The sequence below is a fragment of the Lactuca serriola genome, chromosome 8 (assembly GCF_051521515.1).
Source record: "Lactuca serriola cultivar US96UC23 chromosome 8, Lser_US96UC23_V15, whole genome shotgun sequence".
Classification (NCBI taxonomy): Eukaryota; Viridiplantae; Streptophyta; class Magnoliopsida; order Asterales; family Asteraceae; genus Lactuca; species Lactuca serriola.
In genome coordinates, this window is record NC_136415.1 from 45111814 (window position 1) to 45139070 (window position 27257).

Genomic DNA, 27257 nt, shown 5'->3' on the forward strand with positions numbered 1-27257 from the left:
TTATGAAGTTTTTTGATGCGTTTATATTCATCTAGATCTTTATTTTCTTTTTAATGCATGTGAATTGATGTAAAACTTACGATTATGAGTTATTTTAATGTATTTGGATTGATCTATAACTTGTTTTCATGTGTATTTTAATGTTTGCACCTGTGAACATCAAATTATTTATTTGTGTATGTATTTATGTATAGGAAAATATGAAAAAATATGAAAATTATAAAAACCGGTTTATTCAGCGATCAAACCGGTTAAACCGAAAACCGTTCACCATACCGGTTTTTTGCTTCACCCCTATTAATATGATTGATGTTTTTCCTCGTGAGGCATCGAGCTTTTCTTGTTTTTTATTAAACATCAAATTCACATTAAATTCATTTTATGATAAAGCTCCTTATGTTAGTCATGTATTTCGAATACAACATGATTTTTTTCAAGAAGATAAACAATTGCTTTTCAATATTTAACTTTTATTAGTTGACAATAATCTTCTAAATCTCCATTTTATTTCTTTAGATCTCTCTTTTAATAAGTTTTATATCATAATTGTTTAGCTGTCAATCCAATTAATTATCTTTTTATGTTGTACTTCTTCGTTATATTATATATGGTGATATTGTCGACTTTTGACAATTCGTTATTTGCATTTTCAATGACGTGATTAGATATTATTATGTCCACATCAACATGCTATGTCAAATACTCTTTTATTTTAAATAAAGTTTGACATGTTTTGTTGTTTAGAGTTTCTTTAACAACAATTATGAAACAATATCTTCTACCCAACAACAATATTTGAGGGTTTTATCATTTACATTCACATCCAATATACATAAATCAACATTAATTTTCATCTAAATGTATTCAGGAGAGTTTCTTCGATAAGTTTCTTAACCAGAAATTATCATCACATCAACAAACCATAAACATTAACATAAAGTTGTTTCATAAAACTTATTTACGCATCCTACCAATAGTTTTTTATTTTGTGATTAATATGATAAAATAATTAACATTCTTAAATTATAAAAAACATTTCCATGAAGGCATGAACCTTGCAATCTTTCAAGCACTTTAGAAAAGTTTTGAAATAAAAAACTTTCACAAATCACAATATATATTTTTTTACGAGGTGTGACGTCCATTTATTATATAAGTTTATTTAAAAAAATTAAATATAAAATTTTAATAATTTGAAAAGTTTGAATGTATAAGAAAAATAGAAAAATTTTGAATTATTAAAATTAAGGAGGATTTAATACATTGAAATGAAAAATGAGAAAAATTTACCTTACATATTAAATATTGAATTTTAATTTAATAAAATAAAAAATACAATAAAATGACAAATAAAAAATTCAAAATTTTTAAAAAGTATAATGTGTACAAATGAAAAAGAGATGAGATATGACAATTTTTTTTTATTTATTAGGAAGGATTTTACAAATTTATTAATTAAAAAACTTTTAATTGACTATCATTGTTCATTCACACTGACATATTGTTTTTCTGAGGGGATTTAAATGTTTTATTAAAAAATAATTGATTTGAACGGCAGTTTTTTTTCGTAAAGCAGAATTCGGGTTGGACACCAAGAATATGGCGGGGAGTAATAGCAGGAGTGGCGGCAAATCAATCGACGTGCAGATCGGTTTGTCAACGGCGTCACGACAGAAACCAGGTTAAGCATGGAAAAGCCTGCATCCGTCGTCTCTCGTCATATTCCTTGGATTTTCTCTCTTTCTCTCTCGGAATCACCTCTAGGGTTTAAGATTCTCGCTTTTTTCTCATTCATATTTCGGAAATTCGCCCCAGCTTTCTTCCTATTCATCGTATTCGATTTCGATCACCTTTCGTAGAGAAAAAGAAAGCGTTTGTGGAGAATTTTCGGAGTTGAATGGAGAAATATAATTTTGTTGGATTCAATTCAACATTTGTTGTGCTCCGGGATCCGTTCATTGTTGCGCAGAATTAACATCAGGTTGTTTTTGAATTTTGATCGCGTGTACTGAAAGCGAAAATCGCGTCAGAATCCTTTTCAGATCTGCAAAATATCAGGTTATTTTCTACAGAATCCATTCGAGGGAATCATTTTCGTGAAAGAGGGTTGCTATTTGTGTAATTTTTGATACACGATCTAGGTTTGGTGCTGGATTCATCTGGTTATATGATCGATCAAGGGGCACGAAAGAAGAGCATTAACAATATTGTTTATCTTATTTATGGTCCCCTCGATATCTCAGTTATAGTGGGACCTTGGGTTAGAGAATTAAGATTATTAACTTTTGGACAGACAAATCGTTAACTCCTCCGTGTGATCGTTTTGGGTATTTAAGAGTTGATTAGCTCTCTCTACGCACTTAAATTCGAATTAACATTTCGTACCAATAACGGTAGACAAATTAATTCCTCTCTTCAAGTCCATCAAATCGCTGTCTGTGGATTAATTATAGGGTTTATGGATTCAGCGGAAACGTCTACAAGCAGTAATTATAGTATGAGACCTGATAACATGCGTGGTGGTGCATTTCGTAATGGCAACATTGATCAGCTCGACGATGATTCACCATATGGTCAAAGCTCTCCTTCATTAATGGATCCATCTGTTTCTCCTCAAAATTCGATTCTACCTTCACGAGGCTGGGATGACATCTCTGTGTACAATGCAAAGAAGGTAACCCTCGTCACAGCTCTTTCACATGTTTTCTCTCCTATGCACAATGAAACAAGTCGTCCTAAATCATCTCTACTGTTTCATTACATCCCTACTGCAAAACAGCAATCATTTTATTTTTCATGCATTTAATGTTTCTTGTTCTAATAATACAGAAGCAGCATGCTTGGTTTCAAGCCCCTGATGGGAACTGGGAACTTGCGAGGATTATATCAGTTACAGGGGATGAATCACTCATATCTTTTGCTGAAGGAAAAGTAAGTGACCTTATGGATTTTTAAGTACTTTCTTGTATGTGTAAAGATGAAGCAATAAGCTTTGATGTCTTTCTTCTCAATCTAGGTATGTAAGGTGCCATCTGATGTTCTATTACCTGCAAATCCAGAAATCCTTGATGGGGTAGCTGATCTCATGCAACTAAGTTATTTGAGCGAACCATCCGTCTTGTATAATCTTCAATATAGATATGACAGAGACATGATCTATGTAAGAATCAGTAACTCTTTAATAGTTTGAACTTTGAATGTTACTTTAGGAATGAAGCTTCTGATGATGTATTTTTCAACATTCTAGTCAAAAGCGGGACCCGTTTTAGTTGCCATCAATCCCTTCAAGAATATTCCTTTGTATGGAAGAGATTATATTGATGGCTATAAGAGGAAAAAAATAGGTCACCCTCATGTATATGCCATTGCTGATACAGCAATCCGGGAAATGATCAGAGGTTGTTTCTTATATTCCTTGTAAAGTTCTTTATCCAGTCTTTCAATCGACTTTTGACCATGTTTTTCTTGACCCTTTTTTTCAATTTTACAGATGAAGTAAACCAAGCTATTGTCATAAGGTTAGTCCAACTATCCTAATTGAACTCATTGTTTGGTACCCTTTTAATTCTGCCTAATTTGTACCTTTTTTTTTTCTTCTGCTTAGTGGAGAAAGTGGAGCAGGGAAAACTGAAACTGCAAAAATAGCAATGCAGTATCTAGCAACAGTTAGAGGGGGTAGTGGAATAGAATATGAGATATTGAAAACTAATCCAATTTTGGAGGGTTTTGGTAATGCAAAAACATCAAGAAATGACAACTCAAGTCGTTTTGTAAGTGTACACTTTTTTCTGTATTTTTCTCTAGGCTTTATAATATTTCCTTAATTTCTCATATGTATATTCCAGGGGAAACTAATCGACATCCACTTCAGTGAAAACGGAAAAATATCGGGTGCAAGTATCCAAACATGTAAGATGTCAACATTTCTCTAAAATCATTTAATAATAAAAAAAAATAAGTTCGTATTGAAGTAGTAATACTAATTGCTTTCAAATTTTTAATTTGTTGCAGTTCTTCTTGAAAAGGTACTATTATGATCTTCAATTATTTTATATCTATCCCTTTGATTTTCAAATTAGAAGCTGCTTCCCTAATCTGTATATAATCAGTCAAGAGTTGTTCAATGCGGGGAAGGCGAAAGGTCATATCATTCATTTTATCAGCTTTGTGCAGGAGCTCCACCTTCTCTTAGAGGTAACAATTTCATAATTGTATCCTCTTTTGTTATCTATGAGTCAAGAGTTGCGATTGTTTTCAGTTAATTTGTCATTTATGTTTTGTACAGAGAAAATAAACTTGAAGAATGCTCATGAGTACAAATATTTGCAGCAAAGCAATTGCTACACGATTCCTGGTGTTAATGATGCTGAACAATTTCGTATTGCAATGGTAGTATACCCAAAAATCTGAATAATCAACAATCTTACACTTCTTTACGTTTTCATTTTCACAATTTTTCTTTACTTCAGGATGCTTTGGATGTTGTTCATGTCAGCAAAGAGAACCAAGAAAACGTTTGTGAAATGCTTGCAGCAGTTTTATGGCTGGGAAATGTAACATTTTCACTTGTTGATGATGAAAACCATGTGGAACCTGTGGTTGATGAAGGTAATGCATACTATTTGGGGATCATACTTCAGATCTTTTATCCATTAAGGCATATTTCTACTTTCATTTAGTAACATATAATGTCAATGGCAGCTCTTCAAACTGTTGCTAAATTGCTTGGGTGTCGGATTGAGCAGCTACAGCTTGCTTTATCCTCTAGAGAAATGAAAGTTCGTGGTGAAAACTTTATTAAAAAGCTAACCCTAGCTCAGGTAAGAAAATTAATAGATACAAACAGTTGTAAGTATAATAATAAGAATCAAAAAAATATTATGATTTTTTTTCAGGCAATTGATGCAAGGGATGCTTTGGCAAAATCGATATATTCTTCTTTGTTTGATTGGTTAGTGGAACAAATCAACAAGTCACTTTCTACAGGGAAACACATGACAGGAAGATCAATCAGTATTCTTGACATCTATGGATTCGAGTCATTTGATGTAGGTTTATTTTCATTTCTCCTTTTTGTATATATATAGTTAAACAATTAACCTTTCTTCTGTTGACATTTCTAGGTAAATAGTATCGAACAGTTCTGCATTAATTATGCAAATGAGAGATTACAGCAACACTTCAATCGTCATTTATTCAAGTTACAACAAGAGGTAATTAATCTAATATCAATCTATATGCATGCTCTCACAATCTACATATCTAATTATTCTATCTATCTGGTGTCTGTTTATTAGGAATACATCCAAGATGGAATCAACTGGGCAAAGGTGGATTTTGAGGACAACCAAGCTTGTCTGAATCTTTTTGAACAGGTATCCAATCCAGACTTCTTGTTTTCTATCTTAGGGGATGTTTTTGCTTTTTGACTTAATGGGCTTAATGGGTTATTGTACTTAATCTAGATAGCTATACATGATTGTTTCTTTTTCACTTGATTGAAATTTCCTTTTGGTGTATTTACAGAAACCATTGGGATTGCTAAGTCTGTTAGATGAAGAAACCACATTCCCAAAAGCAACAGACTTGTCACTTGCCAACAAATTAAAGCAGCACTTGAGTTCTAATCCATGTTTTAGAGGAGAACGAGGCAAAGCATTCACAGTTCATCATTATGCTGGAGAAGTATGTTATGATTTATGAATATAATACTTAGTATTGTTTTGCTATCTAATATCTAATACTTATGTTGTTTAAAAATTGGTTGTTTCATAGGTTAAATATGACACAACAGGGTTTCTGGAAAAAAACCGTGATTTATTGCGAATTGATTCCATTCAACTTCTATCTTCTTGCACAAGTGAACTTCCTCAGATATTTGCTTCGAATATGCTTTCTCTTCAATCTGAAAGTCCTTCGATTGGTTCAGTAAAGAAAGCAGGTGGAGTTGATTCCCAGAAGCTTAGTGTCATGTCAAAGTTTAAAGGCCAATTGTTCCAGTTAATACAATGTTTAGGGAACACAAGATCTCATTTCATACGTTGCATTAAGCCTAACAACTTACATTCTCCTGGAATCTATGATCAGCAACTTGTTCTCCAACAGCTAAAATGCTGTGGTGTTCTAGAAGTTGTTAGAATATCAAGATCTGGATTCCCAACAAGAATGACGCATCAAAAATTCGCAAGAAGGTAAACTTCTAATCACATTCAATTCTTCCATTTTTTTTATTATTCAAATACAACCTTTTCCTTTTGTTTATCTTTACTAGGTATGGCTTTCTTCTACTCGATAATGTTGCATCACAAGATCCACTAAGTGTATCAGTTGCCATTTTAAATCAATTCGGCATTCTTCCTGAAATGTTTCAAGTTGGCTACACAAAACTCTTCTTTCGAACTGGACAGGTAACAGGTTTCACTCCTTCCTTCAATTATCTATTACTTAAACTGTATGCCTATTTTTTCTTGCCAGATTGGAAAGCTTGAGGATACAAGAAATCGTACTTTGAATGGCATATTACGAGTTCAAAGCTGTTTCAGAGGTCACAAAGCTCGTCATTTGCTCAGGGAGATGAAACGAGGAATTCACACTCTTCAGTCATGTATGTATACCTTTGACTCTCATTCCGAAAACAAATTATTGATTGCAATCAGGTGATTACATTTTAGTTGATGCATCGTTCTTCTACAGTTATTCGTGGTAGAGAAGATAGAAAAAGGTACGCTATCTTACTACACAGACAACGAGCAGCTGTGACTATACAAAAATGGATCAAAGGAGGAATAGTCAGAAAAGAATTCAAAGAATTTAGTGATGCAGCAGCTGTGGTACAAGGAGGTAATATAATTGTACCAATTCGTTTTAACTTTTATAAATTGACGCATGAAGAATTTGAAGAACATCAAGCCTGTACTTTTCAGTGATCCGCGGATGGCTAGTTCGGAGATGCACAGCAGACATTTCGCTGGTTCAGTTTGGATCTGGAAAGGTATGAACAGAACGACGAATTTAGGGTTTTACGATTTTTGTATCCAGACGATTTTAGGGTTACGAATTTTGTTTGAACAGAACGACGACGATGTGGTGGTGAGCAGAATGTATCTTGCAGAGCTACAACGACGAGTTCTTAAAGCGGAGGTCGGTGTACGAGAGAAAGACGAAGAACGGGAAATCCTATTGCAACGGATCCAACAATACGAGAACCGTTGGTCGGATTACGAGCAAAAAATGACATCCATGGAGGAATTATGGCAGAAACAAATGAACTCATTACAATCAAGCCTCTCCCTCGCAAAGCAGAGCCTCAGCAACGACGACGACACTGCTCCGCCACCCGTGAGAAACAACGAGATCCAAAACGGCGGCGGAGCGAGCGAGATGACGGCGGGGCTGAGTTTGATAAGTCGGTTAGCAGAAGAGTTTGAGCAGAGAAGCCAAGTGTTTGGGGACGATGCGAGGTTTTTGGTGGAGGTGAAGTCGGGTCAAGCTGAGGCCGATTTGGACCCGGAACAAGAACTGAGAAGATTGAAACAGGTGTTTGAAGGGTGGAAGAAGGATTATGCGGCGAGGTTGAGGGAGACGAAAGTGATTTTGAACAGGTTGAGCAGTGAAGAAGCTAGTGGTGGCGATAAGGTTAAAAAGAATTGGTGGGGAAGACTCAACAGCTCACGGGTTAATTAACTTTTCTCTTTATAGCATCTTACTTTCAGATCATATTTTGGTTTTGATTGAATTTTGGTTGCAATGGGTTTCATGGTGTTATGTTTTGCATGGAAATTAGCAGTTTTTTTTTGAAGCCAAAAGAAGTAAAAGTCTAAAATTAAATAAAAATCTTTTCAAAATTTTGAATTTTGAATTCTTTAGAATATGCTTGTGACATGTCAATATGTCATTATTTATAAATTATACTCCATGTTAAAGAGAATTTGTACGTGTTTTTTTAGTCTTTATTTGATGTTTCTTTCATTTTTTTGTAATGAATTTATAATCTTTTGTCTTATCCTGAAACATTTTTTATTTTATTTTGCAGGGTAGTTTTAGTCTCTATGATTGAGGAATATGATAAGCAAATTGGTGACCGAATCTTCTTCTACTTGTAAATTTTCTTGTTTCTTTAATTACTAGCCGACTCAAATCATTGTAAAAGGTTAAACATTTGATTGTAGTGTACCCTGGGCCTTTGTTTATCTAACAAATCATTCTCCCTCCCGGTAGTAGAGTGCTTGGTTTGAACCATATATGGCTCAATGCTCGTGTGATGTGGCAATCATTCTCAAACTTGACATGCTTTCCCTTTCTTGCCTCATCATGTCTACCCTTACCATTATGCTGATAGGGTTAGCTTCAGTGTCATGGGTAGGAATGTAGGATTGATGTTGCCCATGAGGTCCAAGTTGTATACAAGAAAAATATTGTTTCTAGGTCGTAAACATGACTAGTGTTGTAGACGAGATTAACATGAATAGACTCAATATCTTCTTCTTCAAGGTTCTTACCTGTTTGTTGCTTGTATAGTTGGCAATCCGAACCTGTTAACACAATCTGAACCCAACCTAGTATTTAACATGCTGGGTTGAGATTTTTCACCTATTTAATTAAACGGGTCAGTTTGTCTAACCCATTTAATTAAATGTGTTGAGTTACGCTTGAAATTCTCAGTTTGTTTACAACGTGCCAATTTTGTTTAAAATTTTAAGTGTTGTTTTTTTAATTTATATTTATTTAGTATTATTTAACTGATTGATTATTATATCTTGATTGGAAGTCTAGTAGCGTAAATTTTAGAAATTAAAAAAATTATAATGTTTTATGTTGTAAATATGTGATTTGTGTTTGTGTTATAGACTTGTAAACTTATGGTAATATTATTTTCAAACTTTAACTATTATTTGAGTTTTTAAGTTTTATATAATTTCATTTGAAAGATTAATTGATTTTAAGGTTACTTTTGAAAATTTAAATGAGTCTTGTTTATTAAACATGCTATGATGGGAAAACATTAAATGGGTCAACTAGATTTCAACCCATTCACTAGAAAGATTAGGTTAGGTTGGAAAATTTCAACATGTTTACTTAGAAGGTTTTTAAGACATTTATATTATGTTTTTTTAGACAGACATCTTTTGAAACCACAACCTAATATGTGTTTATGATGTTTTTATTTGTTTTTTTTTGGTTAGAGTAAATTACACGAATAGTCCCTATGGTTTAGGGTAATTTGTACGTTTGGTCCCTAACTTATTTTTTTAACTTGGAAGGTCCCTATTGTTTTTTTTTGTTATGCGTTTGGTCCATGTCTTGCCTAAAAAGATTATTTTGTCCTTGATTTTTTAATTTATTTAAATAAACACACCCATAACCTTACCCACTCATATTACTTTACCTACCCCACAATTTTTTCCTATTTAAATAATAATCTTTTTAGATAAGACATAGACCAAACGCATAACAAAAACAAACAGTAATGACCAATCGCATAGCAAAAATAAACAATAAAGACCTTTCAAGTTAAAAAAAATAAGTTAGGGACCAAACGTGCAAATTACCCCAAACCATAGGGACAATTCGTGTAATTTACTCTTTTTGTTATCTTTTACAATATGTCAAAACTCAACGTGAATGAAAGACTTTTTGTTTTCTTTTTCGAACACTTTTAGTGATTTCTTGAAAATTGTCGCATCGTTTTCTTCATTTTTCTATTGGCGTTTCATGTTGTTAAATAAATGGAAATCTCCAATAAAGTCTTAATATTTTGGGTCAATTTACAGTTTAATCTCAACAATTATTTTTTAAACAGAAAAGTCATGATTATTTAATTTTATATGATAATCTGTTATTTTCTGTTGAAAAACAAATAATGAGTATTTCGATAATTTGGGCAAAATATAAATAATCAGGATTTTTTTGTTCAAAAAAAAAAGTTGAGACTAAACCGTAAACTAACCAAAAATATTAGGACTTGAACGAAGATTTCTCTTAAATAAATCATTAAACAACATCTCTTTTTTGTTTGTTTTCCCACATTCCGAGTATATTTGATTTTTCTTTCAATATTCTCCTTAATTCATTTGTTTGTGGAAATGTTTAAGAACTCGCCTCTAAAAAATTGGACTTTTTGGTCGTTTTCCACTTTCGGATCCTCAGAACTCGACCCTTGCACATGCCAATACTTTCACTTCTTTTGGAAAAATTGGATGATGAAGGGTATTATTTATAATAGGAAAACATTTTTTTAATTTAGAAAAAAAAACAGGAGAGAGAGAGAGAGAGAGAGAGAGAGAGAGAGAGAGAGAGAGAGAGAGAGAGAGAGCCATGTCATCTAATTGTCACGCTCGACTGAAGCCACATACCCGAGCGGGTGTACGCCATGGCTACCATGGAATATTGTGGTTTATGTCAGGACCACTCCGCTAGCTTTAGCTTCTTGTAAGAGAAGCAGGAAGTATTGGGTAAATGTTAACTTTACCATCACGACCCTACACCAACACAAAGGTTGGGTTTAACGATAATCAAATGTTAATCCAAATGCAAAAAAATTGTATCAGAAAAATTAAATTAAATTCAACCAAGTTGTAGAGAGCAAGGTTTTATCACCTATTGTAAGTTTTGTAAAGAACAAGCTTCGGTCCACCTTGTTGGATCGAGATCTTCAAGCCTAACTATGGTTCCATTAGAACTACAAGATTAAACTAACTGTCATTAAAAAGAACAAAAATGAGAAAAACATTTTTCCTTGTACCTTTGCGCTGAGGTTTCTTCACCTTCAAAATAAGAGTGAATGATGGTGAGTTGAAATTCTGCTTATGAGCTATATGGTTATCGTGTGTTGCTTAATTTGTCAATTATTATATAACAGGTTTGTACTTGGTCTTTTAAGAGTTTTTTGCACATCTTAAATTTCAGATCTTTTGCGTTGAAATTTTGAATATTCAAGTTGAATACTTAAACGGTAAAATAGATTTAATAATAAATTGGGGGTTTAGACTCAAGTTCTCGAATAAGATTACTAAGTCTTAGCATTGCCAGGTTGTACCTAAAGTTCAGCATATTGTAGTTCTTATAAATTCAAGATTTTTTTGTTCTAACGCTTTAAATGAGTTATTATATAGTAAAGATTATATATAATATTAGACTGTTGCCCTTTAATGATTTTAACTCTTATGAGACTATGATAATATCCGATTACTTAATAATAATAAACAATTGATTTAGAGACAATAGCTTCCTATGTTTGCATGAAACATGCCAATATATATATATATATATATATATATATATATATATATATATATATATATATATATATATATATATATATATATATATATATACTTTAAAATATTTATTTGATTACCAAAAGCCATGTAACATGACATAAGTTGTAAGTTGTACCCATAATACTAACGGATTGCATAAATAGAAAACATAATTTAATTTAAAAAAGAAAAACCTTCCAAATTCTAATAAGTAGTTGGGTATAAAAGCTCAGACTGCGTACCATTTCCATAGTCCATTGAGAAAGGAAATCCTTGGTAAGACAAAATCTCGACTTAAACTCCAATGGCGTCCTCTGCTACAACTTGTTCATCTGTTCTTCATCTTCTTCACAATGATACCTCAACCTCATCGTTATTATCTTCAAAGGGAATGCATCTTCGTTCCTCATCACTTTCCCTTCTATCTCCACGTAGAACTTCATCTCCATCTCCCATGATCCAATTTTCCCCAAAAGGTTTCGGTAAGATTTATAGCTCTTTCAACAACAACATTCCACATTCAATTTCTTCATTTTTTTTATTCATTCATGTATACATAAGCAAATAAGCAAGCGTCTGTCATGTCATGTCATCCTTATGTAAGGTTCAGGTTCAGCAAATCCACTGTTTGTTGCGACAGCAGAGAAGAAGAAATCGCCATTTCAAACAGAAGCTGTTCGTCAATTAACCGGTTCTGTGACAAAAACCGAGGGTTTCCGTTTTGCTATTGTTAGTCTCTGTTTTGCTTTCTTTCTCCATTTTCCCTCTCATCCTTGTGAAATTTGTGACTTTTTCATGACATGACATAGGTCATAGCAAAGTTTAATGAAATCGTTACAAGGCCTTTGATGGAGGGTGCTTTGGACACATTCCAGAAATATTCAGTCAGGGAAGAAGATGTTGATGTATGAATCTATATTCCTTTTCTTTTCTTACTAAATCACATCATGTTAAACATCTTCTTAATGTCATTTGATTACCCTTTTTCATGCTACTAACGTTGTTGTGTTCATATTTTTTATTAGGTGGTGTGGGTTCCTGGTTGTTTTGAGATTGGTTTAGTTGCTGAAAAGCTTGGAAAGTCAGGGAAATACAATGGAATCGTGTGTATAGGAGCTGTGGTATGCAATAATATCTTAATTCTCACATGAAATTAAAAAATCATCACATTGATATATGTAAATTACATATTTATGTGATTTCATAGGTAAGAGGTGACACTACCCACTATGAGGAAGTTGCTAATTCAACTGCATCTGGAGTCCTTTCTGCTGGATTTAATTCAGGTTGGTTTTAAGTAAATATTTAAATCCAAATACCAAAAATCAAGGGAGGTTGATATGTAAAAATGTAATGACTAATGAATTATGATACTTACGTATTGTTTGTTACAGGTGTTCCCTGTATATTTGGAGTCTTGACATGTGAAAACATGGATCAGGTATATTTATAATTTTGGTAACTACCATGTTTAATTTATTTTTATAGTATTAATTTAAGATTTTGAGATATTATAATATTAGCTTAACAAATGATCAGTTTCTAAAGTTGTATAAACATTGTATTGTACAGGCCTTGAATCGTGCTGGTGGTAAAGTAGGGAATAAGGGTTCTGAGGCAGCTTTGACTGCTGTAAGTTTCTTTGACTGATGATTTTTTGTCAAGTAAAAAAAATGAATTTTGTTAACTTAAATCATATAAATGTATTGCAGATTGAGATGGCATCTTTGTTTGGGCATCATTTGAAGGAGTAATAGTTTAATGTAATGCAATACTATTTCATCTTGTGAGGATCATGAGAATGCAAAGGCAATTATTGCTGAGAAAAAAACCTTGTATTGAAGCAAATCATGTTGTTTGAATAACTGGAAGAGTTGAATTTTTTTTTTTGGGTTTTCTTTTTGTGTAATTTGCTGGAAAGTTTTGTGATAAGGTATATGATGTATGTGAGCATGATAATGGAGATTGTGCCAAGTGGAAAAATAAAAGCTGAGAATGGACTTGATTTAACAATTTTCTAGATTTTTATGCAATCCGATTACATTAAAAAACTTTGGTAATTAAATGACAATCATTAATGAATTACCGATAACTACAATCATAAAAATCACACAAAGACATCTCAAGTTGTAGTTAGTAGTACATAGGTAGGTATCAACCATGGTAGAGGTGGCAAATCGGGCCATCGTGCCGTGTATCGTGTCGTGTTTTTGTCTGACACGGCACGACACAACACGATCTCAAGTTTTTTTTTAACTAACATGAAAACAAACCAATTAAAAAATAACAAACACGAAATTTTAAACACGAACACGACATCATGTTTTTTACACTTGACACGAACACGACACAAACACGAATTTGAATTTCAGTTTTGTCTCAATTTCGTTTCGTATCATGTATTTTTGTCGTGTCGTGTCATCAATTGTCACCCCTATCAACCGTGGATTTAACTTGAAAGTATTTGATTAATAATCCAAAAACTAAAAATCAATAAGATCATCATCGGACTTTTTTTAGCCGAATTCTCTTTTCTTTTACTTGATGTGGATGCCATTTCAAAACAATTTTGTTCGTCAATACTCAAACCGTACTAAATTAAAAGATGGAAATGATCATTACAACACATTATCTTGCAATATAGCGGATTCAATCTTCAAATCCTCCTGTTGAAATATTCTTGCATGCAACAATGAGGTTTTGAACTTGAGACTAGGGATGTGAATTTGACCCGAAAACCCGAATCGAACCGAACCGAATTAGGCCTGAATAAGCAATTCGATTCGGTTTTTAGGTATCTATATTATGCTTATTTGGTTCTCGGGTTATTTGGTTCGGGTTACCCAAATAAGAGCTTATTCGGTTCTAAATACCCAACCCGAATAAGCATTTCTCCTCCCCTCTCTCTGATCGACAGAAATCAAAATCATGATTCACACTTCTATCCTATTCGTCAGAAAAAACCTACCCTCGTTCTCGTCGTTTCAAAATCGACCAATCTTCTCGTCTACTTCCAAACTCGAAATCACTTTTTTCGATCATTCCTCTTGTTTCAAACTTTCAAAAATCAACCATTCCTATTGTCTCTAAGGATTCACGAATTCCTACTTTGTCAAGTCATGGAAACTTAGGCTCCAACTCAAGAAACTCGAGTAAGAAATTAATTCTTATTATGTTAATCTACTATGTAAATGTTATTCTTTCAATGTGTTATTGTGTTATATTAGTCTTTGAATGTTTTATGTTGATGTATTAAAGTACATTGGTTTTCTATTATTCGGGTTAATGGGGTTATAAAATCCTAATACGGTTTATTCGGTTTTTTCGTTTATATTAGGTCCTTAATCATCCGGTACATGTTATTCGAGTAATAACCGAACCGAACCGATTAATACCGTAACCGAACTGAACCCGTATTGGTTATTCGGATCGGTTTTCAGTTCATGCAATTACCCTTATTCGATTTTCAGGTTCGGGTCGGTTCGATCCGGTTCCGACCCGAATAACATCCCTACTTGAGAGTATGAAAATCATTGTGTTCCTTTCTTAATCACTCCGAAAACCTGACGTTTTGCAAAAGATGATGCTTGTCTAAGGCATTTGTAGGTTTCCAAACTACCATGTGTCATGCCGCAATGGTAACTAGTTACCTCTTCCAAACTTCGGATTGCAAAAATGATTTTTAAAGTCAAATAGTTTGTTGGCAAAGGATTCAATTATCCATAAATTGAAATGCCATTTTAAATTTTGTATAAAAGTCCTTTTTTACTTATTAAAAATATGGAAAATCTATAGAAAAGTCCTAAACTTTTGGAAAAAGTTTCAATAAAGTCATAAAAGTTTTTTTTTTTTTTAACAGAAAAGTCCCGATTATTTAACATTTGAAAAATTAAATTGCTTCCTACTTTTTATGCCTACAAAAAGTGTCATCATTTCATATTTTTTTTAACTAACTCTTTAAGACTATATTAGGATATATCAAATAAAATAAAATTGAATGATGATTTATCATAAATTTAGTGGTAGGAATAATTATAGACATAAAATGTAGAAGGTAGTTTAATTTCTCTTAACATTTTGCCCAAATTAACGAAAAAAATATTTTTTTATATTTGAATAACAAATGATAAATTATACGATTTTTCAAAATAATGAGACTATTCTGTTAAAAGAAAACTTTTTAAATTTTATTGAAAATTTTCTTAAAAGTTTGTAATTTTTTTTTTTATATTTTCCAAAAATGATAATATATTATTGAGTACTTTATAAGTTTAATTTTTGGGCTTGCATAAATATTGTGAACAGAAATTGGGATTTTCTACTCTGGAAATCTTTTATGCATCGGATACTCAGGGCGAGTCTACGAGAGTCCCAGAGACCCAAAATGTGTACTTTTAGTTAAAATCGCATTTGAAATCGAAGCTGTCACCTGTCAGCGGTCTGAAACTTTGGATATATGCAGTTGATTGGTAGATTTCGTCCCCTAAACCAGCCATGACTCTCGCCCATGTGGTTTTCAAGCCCCAAAACCCCTTCTTGATTCATCTCATTCAAATCTTTCCTCTTTCTCACACACTCCCTCATTTTCTACTTCCTCTCTACACTATAACCCGCCAAACGAATCGTTCTCACTACTCCTCTCTTCCTTCAGATAATCTTGAAACAGTAAACAAATTGATATCCATCTTCACGCAGAAACAGCCCTTATCTTTGGTATCCACAACAGAGCTAACCACCTTTGGATCGAAGCTGACGACTGATGTTGTTGAAACTGCACTAAAAAGCTTCAAGAACTGGAAAACGGCGCTTAGATTCTTCAACTGGGCATCAACTCAAAATGGGTATCACCACAGCTGTTATACTTATAATGCCATGGCTTCTATCCTATCAGGTGCTCGACAAAATGCCGCAATGAAGGAACTGTCTATCAACTTGATAAAATCAAAGTGCTACATGAGCGCAGGTGCGCTAGGGTTTTTTGTTAGGTGTTTAGGAGGCCTAGGGATGGTTAACGAGGCTAATGAGTTGTTCGATCAAGTTAAGGAATTGGGTTGTGTTCCAAATAGTTATAGCTATAATTCACTACTGGAAGCTATTTCCAAATCAGGGTCTGTAGATTTAATGGCTATGAGAATGAATGAGATGAAGGATAATGGATGGAAGCCTGATAAGTATACCTTGACATCTGTGATTCAGTGTTATTGTAAAGCAGGCAAGTTTGAACAAGCTTTTGAAGTGTTTCAGCAGATTGATGAACTTAATTGGGTAGATTCTTACATTTTCACAATCTTGATAATCTCATTGAGCAAAGGGGGTGAGGTGGATAAAGCAATCTACTTGATTAACAAGATGGATGATTTCAAGATAATCTTGAACGAGAAAACCTTTTATGTTTTGATTCATGGGTTTGTAAAAGAAGGCAAAGTAGATTATGCTCTAACCCTGTTCAAAAAGATGCAAACTTTAGGTTTTGTCCCTGAAATTTCACTCTATGCTATACTCATTGAAGGACTTTGCAAAAGGAAAGAGCTTACAAAAGCTTTACAATTGTATTCTCAGTTGAGTAAAATGGGTATTCATCCTGATGTTAATCTACTCAAAGCTTTAGTATCTTCTTTATCTGATGAGAAAGAAATGATGTCCTTACTCAAAGAGGCAAAAGACTATCTCAACAAGACATCCATGACTACATTATGTAATGCTGCCTTTATTACTCTGGTTAAAAGTGGCTCAATTGATAAAGCATATCATCTCATTCGATCTATAATGAGGGATTATGATCATGTTCCCTTAGATGCCTCTTCTTTTGAAATTGTTATTGATGGTTTGATCCATAAAGGTAACTTGGATGTTGCCCTAGATCTCTTCAATGAAATGGATCAAATTGAGTGTAAACGAAGTTTGCTACTTTACAATAACATGATTGATGCTTTAAGCAATGAAAAGAAAGTGGAAAAATGTCATGAGCTTCTGAAAGAGATGAAGGATTCTGGATTCCCACCATCACAATTCACACACAACTCTATATTTGGATACTACTGTAAAGTTGCTGATGTGGCAGGTGCCATAGACATGTTACATGAGATGCATACTCATGGGCACCAACCATGGATTAAACATTACACCTTGCTTGTGAAACAACTCTCAAGAATTTCCAAAGTGGCTGAAGCATCTAACTTTTTAACAATCATGGTGGATAAAGGTTTTTTACCTGACATGATTGTGTATTCTGCTGTGATTGATGGTTGGTTAAAGATTGGAGAAGTGGATTATGCTTTGAAGATGTTCAAGGGTATTTCGGGTAATAAACATTGTCCTGATGTAGTTACATATAACACCATCATAAACGGTCTTTGCAAGGCCAAAAAGGTATCAGAAGCTAATGATATATATCAAGAAATGATACAAAAGTGTCTTATTCCATCTGTTGTGACATACAATCTACTGATAGATGCTTACTTTAAAAATGGTGACATTGATCAGGCGATTGGGTTCTTTAAAATGATGAGTCAAAAAGGAAGGAACCCTAATGTTGTTACTTACACTTGTTTAATTGATGGATTGTGTAATGTTGGAAGATCAGATGAAGCTTTGGTGATTTGGAATGAAATGTGTAGTTGTACTTCACCAAACAAGATTGCTTATATGGCTCTTGTTAATGGACTGTGTAAATGCAGGAAGCCAGATGAAGGTTTGATTTATTTTGAGGAGATGAAGGAAAAGGATATGAATGTGGATAGTTATGTGTATGTTGCATTGATTGAAGCTTTTGTTTCTGTATCAAATGCAGCCATGGGTGTTTGTGTTTTGAGAAAGATGATTGGGGATGAAAGGGTTCCTGATTTGTTTGATAAAAACTGTGGAATTTTGAGGGAGGTTGTTGTGAAATTGTTGGATGATGAATTGGTTTGTGAAGAAATTAGAAGATTAATTGAAGATGGTAGTGTTCCAATTCATTTGGTACAAACATGAGAGGTGTAGTTTTAGGGTACTATAGCATATGCATATATATACACTGGTTGTAACATTCCGATTTTAAAGATTTTTGTAAAAGGGGAATTATTAGGTGGAATCATATTTCTTTATGTGAAATATAATTTGGGAGTTGAACATTATATGAAAATTATGTGTTTAGATGAAAATAGAGATTCATAGTTGAAATTTGCTGTCAAGAAGCAAAGTTGTGGAGCTCGCTAAATACACCAACTTTTGTGAAGAAGCACATCGTTTAAACATAAAATCGATTAGGATCAAGTAATATGAAGTTTTTAGATTATTGTATTTCTATTAATTTGTTTTATAATATAAAAAATAGTTATTTTTTTCATAAAACTCAAATGATTTTTAATATATAACTATATACTATACCTATAATAATCTACTATAATAAATGAAGATAATTTTGCCACATGTCTATTTATGGTTTTTTCTATTTTTTAAAATTAAAAAGCCACATAATATATATATATATATATATATATATATATATATATATATATATATATATATATATATAAGTATCAAATGTAATAAATATTATACTAAATTGCAATTAATATGTTATTTCATTCCTTATTTCAAAATTTTATTTTAAAAAATACTTATTTATTTACATTTAATATTTTATTTTTTTTAATCAACCCGTGTATTACACAAGTTTTACACCTAGTAAATTAATAAGCTAAGTGAACTATACATACACACACGCACACTAAATGTGTGCCCGCGCAAAGAGGCGACAATAAATAACTCGAATATGTTTTTACGATGGAATAATTATTAGATTTTATTATTAGTTATAATGGTAATAAAAAAATGACAACTTTTATATAAAATATTTATGTTTATACCTTATATTTATATTGACTATTTATATCTTATATTGGTGTCTAGTTTAAAAAATGTAAATTAACTTATATATATGAATTTAATATTTTAAAATATTCATTTTGTTCTAAATGGAATTTTTTTAATTATTTTCCTTAATTCAACTCTTCAAATTTTTTGTAAGTATTAATGAATTATTTATAATTGATTTGCACAAAAAAGTTTTATAACTAATATGTTTTAATCTCCTTTTGGACATGTGTCACTCTAACACAACTTCACATTAATATTATACCATGTGCCAAAAGATATATTAGGCAAATCACTATCACAATTAATGAGGTTAAGGTTTTAAATAAGAGATTTAAAGCTTTTTATAGAAACATTTAATTTTTTTAATTATATGTTAAATTTGAAGTTATAACTTTAAAAAGTTATAACTAACTTTTTATAGAAACATTTATATGTTAAAACGGAACAAAAGTTAACATAGAATTTGTTAAATTCATATGCATTCGAACGTCCATAAAACATTATATTCCAATAGTATAATGTTGTAAAGGAAAATGAATTTTCAAACGGAGAATATGAAATGTGTAACAACGTAATTTTTCAACCAAAATTTTCATTTTTAACACAATAAAACTTGTATCATAACTATCAAAACACGTATTTCTCGAATGTCAACAAAAGGAAAACACAATCTCAGAATCATAAAAAAAAAAAAAAAAAAAACAATCTTCTGTCGGTGTGTACAAGCCGATGTCTTGCCGTGATCCTCGGAACTACCTAAAACACATAACACATAACATATAACACGGTAAACATAAAAGCTTAGTGAGTTCCCCAAATACCACACACATCACAATAGCCACTCAAGACTCTAGCTCAGTTAGACCCTCTGGTCGATGTGTCTCAGTAGGACCCTCTGGTCCTATAACTCATATGGACCCTCCGGTCCCTCAACTCAGCATCACAATATAATACTCATAAATCATAACACAAGTAAATAGCAGGATATCTCATTCCACAGTTCATGCACATAAGACCCTCTGGTCACACATAAGGTTTACCACACAAGGTAAGCATAGTGAAAAAACTCACCTCGTAAGCTAATGAATGAAAATCTCGTAATCGGGATCATGATCTCTACTGGGTCTAGCTCCTGCCTAACACATAATAATTATCCCTAATTAATCTTAGGCCTCAAGAAGCTGGACTAATCCCTTCCTATAATCTTACAGAAGGGGAAAAGACCATTTTACCCCTCCAATGGTCCAAATGTCCAAATGTTGGCCAAACCCTAAAAGTCAACGAAAGTCAACGGCCCAACTTTGACCAGACTCGTCGAGTGCACTCGGGTGACTCAACGAGTCCATGCGTGTCCTCTGAATCTGTAACGCCCGTAGATCTGAGCTAGTCAATTTAGAGATAATAGGAGTCGAAAACGACTTTTTGACAAAAGATTATTTAGAATGAATAATATTAACCAAGTTGTAGTATATGTTACAAAATTTCCGTACATATAAAGAACGCCGAAATCTGAGTTATAACGAAGAAGTTATGACCCGTCGAAGTTTCGCGACGGAACCGGCACGATACCGGGAAGCGTAAATAGTGAATTTACGATAGAGAGAGATTTAGCCTTAACGATATAATCAAAAGTAATAGAAAATGTTAAACCGAGAGTTTCCATATAAAGAACGCCCAAATCTGACTTTGTATGAGGAAGTTATGATTTTTCTAAGATTTAGCATAGCAGTGCACAGCCCGAAAATTCGAATTTTAGATCGGTCGATTTTCAGCCAAAATAATCTAAACGAGAAATGAAGATATCATTAATAGGAGTTAAACGATAAAAAGACAGTAAAAAACGGAGCTCATATGCGAAAGTTATGGACGAAGCTTAGTCTCTATTTTTCGAGCGCGGCAAATTCGATACAGTTTTGTAAATCCGAGATAGATTGAGAATTAGCCAACGAGGTCTAAATGAAAGTTGTAGTACTCATAAATACCAACGCATGGATATAAATAACGTCGGAAACGGAGCTCGTATGCGAAAGATATGGACGAAGCTTAGTCGCTACTCTTCGAGCGCGATAAATACGATACAATTTTTGTAAATCTGAGATAGAAGGAGAATTAGCCAACGAGGTCTAAATGAAAGTTGTAGTCCTCGTAAATACCAACGCGTGGATATAAAGAACGTAGAAAACGTAGCTCGTACGCGAAAGATACGGACGAAACTTAGCGGCTACTTTACTATAAAATCCCTATAAATAAAGGATGAACCCTTCATTATTTCTTCACACCATAAACATTTCTTTCTCTCTTTAACTTCTCTCTAACCTCCCTAAACCCCTCCCAAGTCTAGGGAACCTACCTACCACGAGAAGAGAGCCCCGGAGCGCCCGACGGCTCCGAGAAGAAAAGCTTTCGACTCGGAAACGCTTCTCCAGCGAAGCCCGGTTTTTAATAAAAACCCGTTGTAAGTGAGCTACGCCTATACTATATTTAATATAGCTTTTATTTAATTATAATAACATTTTTAGGACCTTAAAAATAATTATTTGGGCTATTATTATGAGTTATATTGAGTGTTATTTAACGCTTATATAATAGTAATAATAGCTAGACTATTAATTAGTCTCGACGAATAATAGACTAAACTCGACTTGTAATAATACTAGGTTTCGTCGAAGGAAATTATTTTTTTAAGAAGCGAAACGTTGTCTGAGTTCGGAATCACCACCTTTTCAAGTGAGTGCATGGTGCCTTTCATCTTACACATAGATATGAAGTATTCTATATAAATTATGTGTTATGTGTGCGTATTATCTGAGTACTTGTTATCTATGCTAGTTGAATGATTTTATACACGTTTTAAAGGATTTAAACTATATATGTATTTTATATCTACAAAAATGTTGGGGTAAAACATAGGTAGATGTAATAGATGAAATATAAGTTGGACGATGAGTTGAGAGGCGTTATAGACCACGAGGTGAGGGTGAGAGGTGAACGATGTGAGAAGCCTTTTCCCAAACGATGGCCCCTTCATTCAGCAGAGTATGGATGACAACCACAGACTATTCTAGAGAGTCCAGTGGAGCACTAGCAGGCTCGCAAACTGTAAGTGTTGTGAACGATGTGTTCGCTCGGTGTACTCTAAACCCTGGCGATCATGCAGACTTGATGCCTAAACCCTGGTGATCATGCAGACTTGGTGCCAAAACCCTGGCAACTATGCAGACTTAGTGCCTGTTGTATAAATTCTGGCGACTATGCAGACTTAGTGCCTAAACCCCGGCGACGATGGACTTCGTGCCGATTCCTTAGGATGATCCTTAGGAATGTATGAACGGGGAATGGTTGATTCTTAGGGTAAATCCTTAAGAGTAAAGAAGATAATGGGGATGGGTAATTGGGTTGATTGTTTGATTGTTTGAACATAATAAATACATTATTGTGGGTTGAAAACCCTATGTACTCACCAGGTTTCCCAACCTGACCCACTCAATTTATTTATGTCACAGGTGTTGTCATGAAGTCACATTACACTGAGAGATTAAAGAGATGTAGATCACTAGTAAGTTCTGTTTATGCTTATGTTTCTGTATTGACAATGACATCCCAAACGTTTTAAAATAAATAAAATACGTTTCTTCGAAAATGTTTTGATAACGTATTTATCATGTTTTTCTGGGAACAAATTCCGCAACATTTTTATGAAAAGAAGTACTCTGATTTTTATAAAGCATAAACAAAATCGGTCTTTTTCTGGCCGTAAAAATGGGGATGTCACAGAATCCTTCTAAGGCCTCACTCGACTTGTCGAGTTGACCTTTCAATCGACAGGTTACCACTGATCACAGAACACGGAGCAACCCGATCTGACTCGTCGATTCCTTCCATGGACTCGACGAGTTTCCTCCAATGGAAATGCTCAAACGAATTTCTGAGGTCAGATCTGTTTCTCTAACTTATAGATCTGACCTTCTAACACCGAAAAGTCACGTAAAGGTCTGAACTTGGCGTTCATGCATGGTGTATTTTGCATAATATACCATAAAAACCCCATAAATGCCTCTTAGCTTCAAACCCAAAGGTTTACTCAACTAAAGCTTCATATTCTCGGCTCTCTGGACCTAGAAGGGTCCAGATCTATAACACAAACTAGCAAGAGGGGTTTGAGGCATTCAAAACCCCAGAGATGAAGTGATTCAAGCCCTAACCCCAAAATGGAATCTACACAATAAGGAAGGAAAGGGGGTCGATTTTGTACCTCAGAATGAAACTCCTTGCTTGAATGACTAAGAACAACAACCCTCCTTGATCCCTCTTGGTGGAACTCTCATCCTTCCTTGCAAAATCACACCAAAAAGCTCAAGATAGCTCTTCCTCTCACTCAACACACTCAAGCTCGCTAGGGTTCTCTCTTCTGGGAAGGTAGCCGCTAATGAAGGCCATAAATGCCTTTAAATAGGGCTGATCAAGCCCAAAGATTTAGGGTTTCTGCCAACAACGCAGACTCGTGAGTCGCCTCACCGGCTCGTCGAGTCCATTCATTAATCCGAGTCATTAGTCGCGATCATACTCGACGAGTTTAGGCGCCAACTCGTTGAGTCCTTCTTCTTAACTCAAAAGAAATATTTGAATTATGATACCTGAAAATCCGGATGTTACAAAATGTCTAATTTATGTCATATCGATACAAATTTATATATTATATAGATACAAATCACATGATTTTAATGATATATTTTGATATTCCAATTTATACCGAATATTACGTAATAAAATTTGTTATAAGAAAATAAAAGAAGCTATTTAATTTAATTATAAAGAAAAAGATAAAAAGTTATTTACATTAAATCTTAATGAGTATGAATGTTTAAGGTGGTGATTATGAGAAAATGGATGAAGCATGGAGCTTTGAGACGTGGCTTTAGAAAAGGGCTGATAAGAAAGAAGTAAGAATCAAAATAAATAATACAAGTACTATCCACATTTGCTAAAATGTTATAATAATAATAATAATAATAATAATAATAATGTTGTGTCAAAAATGTTTTAGGGTTTCTTTTTATTACTCCAGTATTGTAGCCTTCCTTACGACTCACGACCACTTAGACATTCACTCTGACGTCTGCACTCCACGAGACTTTACGACTCACGACCAGCTAGACATCGACTCTGACGTCTGCACTCCACGAGACTTCATTGCATTCAAGGTTTGTAATTATAACTCAATAAACTCGATATGAAATTTTCTTTTGCAGCTTAATAGACAGCATTTGTGATTTTGAATTTCTGGTATTTGAATTAATCTTTGTTTCGGATATAAAATGTATTATATGTTTTTTTTTTTGTTATGAATACATTTTACTCTAAAATATATGTGCAAAATTATAAAAATAAATAAATAGTTATCTTATTTTTAAATAATGAATATGTGAGTTATTTTTATTATTTCATTTCTGATTTATTAATCTAACTGGTGTTTAGGGAAAAATATTTGGGTGCAAAAAAATTCAGACGGCGAACCATAGAGAGAAAGTGTGAAATCCTTGGCAAGTCAAAATCTCGACCCAAATTCCAGGTAGCAGACGAAAATGGCGGCCACTACCACAGCTTCTTCAACATTTATCCATCTTCTTCACGATGATACCTCATCGTTATTATCTTCAAGGGGAACACGTCTTCGCTCTTCATCACTTGCCCTTCTCCCTACACGTAGAACTTCCTCTACATCTCACCTGATCCAGTTTTCCCCAAAATGTAAGATTTATACATGTTCAACATTCCACTCTCAATTTGTTCATTTGGCATTCATACATATACGTCTGTGATACTGTAAGGTTTGGCAAACCCGCTATTTGTAACGGCAACCACGGCAGAGAAGAAGAAATCACCCTTTCAAACAGAAGCTGTTCGTCAATTGACCGGTTTCCTGACCAAGGCTGAGGGTTTTCGCTTTGCTATCGTTAGTACACTCACTATCTTTTCTCTGTTTTTCTTTCTTTCTCCAATTTCTTCCCTCTAATTATTAGTATGGGAATTTTCAGGGTCCTGGATTCATGATGTCGATTGTCTAGTTAACGAAACCATATTAACCGACATTTTCAAGTTTAATATCATAGAATTCAATCTTTTAGATTAACTCTTTCAACTTTCTTGAAATTTTATCAATTCTGAAATCAAATTTGAACAGTTGAACATATTTATATACACATTGCCAAGTGTCTTTTCTTTGGTAATCAACATTCATGATTCAAATGTATCATGTATAACAGAGAGAGCTTGATCTGTTTTACATTTTCAGTATGCCAACTCTTGGGTGATAATAATTTTGGGATTCTGTAGACTATTCACCATTTACTACATGTTAAATACACAAAAATTCCTTGATAATTCAGATATTGTTTACCTTTTGTAATATGTCTACTGCTTTTCTTGACATAGGTAGTTGCAAGGTTTAATGAAATTGTCACAAGGCCTTTGATGGATGGTGCTTTGGACACATTCAAGAAGTATTCAGTGAAGGAAGAAGATATTGATGTGTGTAATTATGTATTATCTCCATTTGTATAATTTATTGGGCCATTTTATGCTACTGTAACTAACATTATTGTGTTCGTATTATTAGGTCGTTTGGGTTCCTGGTAGTTTTGAGATTGGTTTGGTTGCTGAAAAGCTTGGAAAATCAGGAAAATATCATGCAATCTTGTGTATAGGAGCTGTGGTGATATATTTATTCCCAACTTTTTATATCATGTTCAATAACTCTAGCAAACAATATATAATATCTTACATGAAAATGGTGATTTGTGGTTTTGTAGGTTAGAGGTGATACTACCCACTATGATGCTGTTGCTAATTCAGCTGCATCTGGAGTCCTTTCTGCTGGACTTAATTCAGGTTGTTTTTAAGTTTATATTTAAAGCCATGATATGAATTATGATACTTACATATTGTTTATTACAGGTGTTCCTTGCATATTTGGAGTCTTGACATGTGAAGACATGGATCAGGTATATTTTAATAATTAATTTAAGATTTTGAGAATTGAGATATTGTGATATTTTACCTTTATATCAAAATGATCATTATTTTTGTATTGTTACAGGCCTTGAATCGTGCAGGTGGTAAAGCAGGGAATAAGGGATCTGAGGCAGCTTTGACTGCTGTAAGTTGGTTTGACTGATGACTTTTTTTTGTGAAATAAAAATTGCAAAATTTTGTTGACTGAAATCTTAAAAATGTATTGCAGATTGAGATGGCATCTCTTTTTGAGCATCATCTCAAGGATTAATGGTGTTTCTTCTGTTGAGGTTACATTGCTAGGAGCATATCATGAGAATGCAAAGGCTATAATATAGGCAATCATTGAAGCGAAAATATTGTCTTAAGGAGATCATGTTGTTTGAATAACTAGAAGAGTCTGAATCTTTTTTCTTTTTTCTTTTTTGGTTTTCTTTTTGTGTAATTTGCAGGAAAGATTGGTGTTTTTTTTTTTGAGCACATGATAATGGTGAGCGTACCAAGTTGAAAAAATAAGCTAAAATTGGAACTTGATTTAGGTTGTGTTGACACGCAAGCTTATATTATTTTTTGAGTTAATTACTATGTAGTATTTTTTGATACCACTAAAGTAATTAAAAAGCCAGCTATATTAGCAAATGTAATAGATCGTAAAAGCTTTCAAAAGCTCGTTCAAAAACGCACCCTAATATAATACAAAGGGATTCAATACTTATACAGAGATGTAAATGATAATATTCCAAAACAATATTTTAAAATTAAAAAAGATGATGTTTAAAGGGGTGTTTGGAATTGACTTAGAAAACGAATTACTGACTTATTAGTTTTAATGCTATAATCTAAAATAGTATTTCACATACAAAAACAACTTTTTAAAATTCATTTTACCACCACTAATAAGTTGTTTTTAGAAGCCATTTCAACCTGACTTCTTGAGAATGACTTATAGCTTTTTGAGATTAAATCACAATAACGTCCCTCGTTTTTAACCCGAAAAACAATATCCTTATGTATGCATGCACATCACGCTTTCTGGTTTTTTCCTTTGTGCTATATTGCTCTCCGTTCAGTATCATCATCGCCTTTGGTTGCCCTTCGTTCGTCACTGCCACTATTTTTTGTCTCTCT

The 27257-nt window shown here is 33.3% G+C and overlaps 4 protein-coding genes and 1 long non-coding RNA gene across 6 annotated transcripts; 4 read left to right on the top strand and 1 right to left on the bottom strand.

Annotated features, from left to right (window-relative positions):
- Positions 1-1535: 1535 nt before the first annotated feature.
- LOC145069357 (myosin-1-like) lies at positions 1536-7683 on the top strand. Its single transcript, XM_079016282.1, has 22 exons — positions 1536-2674; positions 2830-2931; positions 3017-3160; positions 3248-3398; positions 3491-3518; positions 3605-3770; positions 3846-3909; positions 4012-4025; positions 4110-4194; positions 4286-4389; positions 4470-4608; positions 4702-4820; positions 4896-5048; positions 5124-5213; positions 5298-5375; positions 5527-5685; positions 5776-6191; positions 6272-6407; positions 6475-6604; positions 6694-6840; positions 6924-6991; positions 7072-7683. Exons 1-22 carry the CDS (start codon positions 2459-2461, stop codon positions 7681-7683), a joined length of 3321 nt encoding a protein of 1106 aa, XP_078872408.1. The 5' UTR covers positions 1536-2458.
- LOC145069358 (uncharacterized) lies at positions 6181-6975 on the bottom strand. Its single transcript, XR_013689461.1, has 2 exons — positions 6856-6975; positions 6181-6759 (listed from the first exon to the last, which is right to left on the bottom strand). It is a non-coding gene; the product is annotated as an uncharacterized LOC145069358 (long non-coding RNA).
- Positions 7684-11516: 3833 nt separating the features above from the next.
- Positions 11517-13137, top strand: LOC145068626 (6,7-dimethyl-8-ribityllumazine synthase, chloroplastic-like). 2 transcript variants are annotated; one of them, XM_079015620.1, is made up of 8 exons: positions 11517-11740; positions 11863-11987; positions 12068-12163; positions 12284-12379; positions 12466-12544; positions 12653-12699; positions 12831-12890; positions 12971-13137. In XM_079015620.1, the coding sequence occupies exons 1-8, from the start codon at positions 11563-11565 to the stop codon at positions 13010-13012; spliced, it is 723 nt and encodes a 240-aa protein (XP_078871746.1). In that variant the 5' UTR covers positions 11517-11562; the 3' UTR covers positions 13013-13137. The 2 variants fall into 2 exon arrangements, with proteins under 2 accessions (XP_078871746.1, XP_078871747.1); XM_079015621.1 differs by having other exon boundaries at positions 11524-11740; positions 11869-11987.
- Positions 13138-15595: 2458 nt separating this feature from the next.
- Positions 15596-18477, top strand: LOC145070128 (Tetratricopeptide repeat (TPR)-like superfamily protein). Its single transcript, XM_079017073.1, has one exon. It carries the CDS (start codon positions 15753-15755, stop codon positions 18228-18230), a length of 2478 nt encoding a protein of 825 aa, XP_078873199.1. The 5' UTR covers positions 15596-15752; the 3' UTR covers positions 18231-18477.
- A 6111-nt stretch (positions 18478-24588) lies between these two features.
- On the top strand, positions 24589-26667 carry COS1 (6,7-dimethyl-8-ribityllumazine synthase / DMRL synthase / lumazine synthase / riboflavin synthase). Its single transcript, XM_079016770.1, has 8 exons — positions 24589-24866; positions 24947-25071; positions 25551-25646; positions 25735-25830; positions 25928-26006; positions 26073-26119; positions 26215-26274; positions 26359-26667. The coding sequence occupies exons 1-8, from the start codon at positions 24701-24703 to the stop codon at positions 26398-26400; spliced, it is 711 nt and encodes a 236-aa protein (XP_078872896.1). The 5' UTR covers positions 24589-24700; the 3' UTR covers positions 26401-26667.
- The last annotated feature ends 590 nt before the right edge of the window (positions 26668-27257 follow it).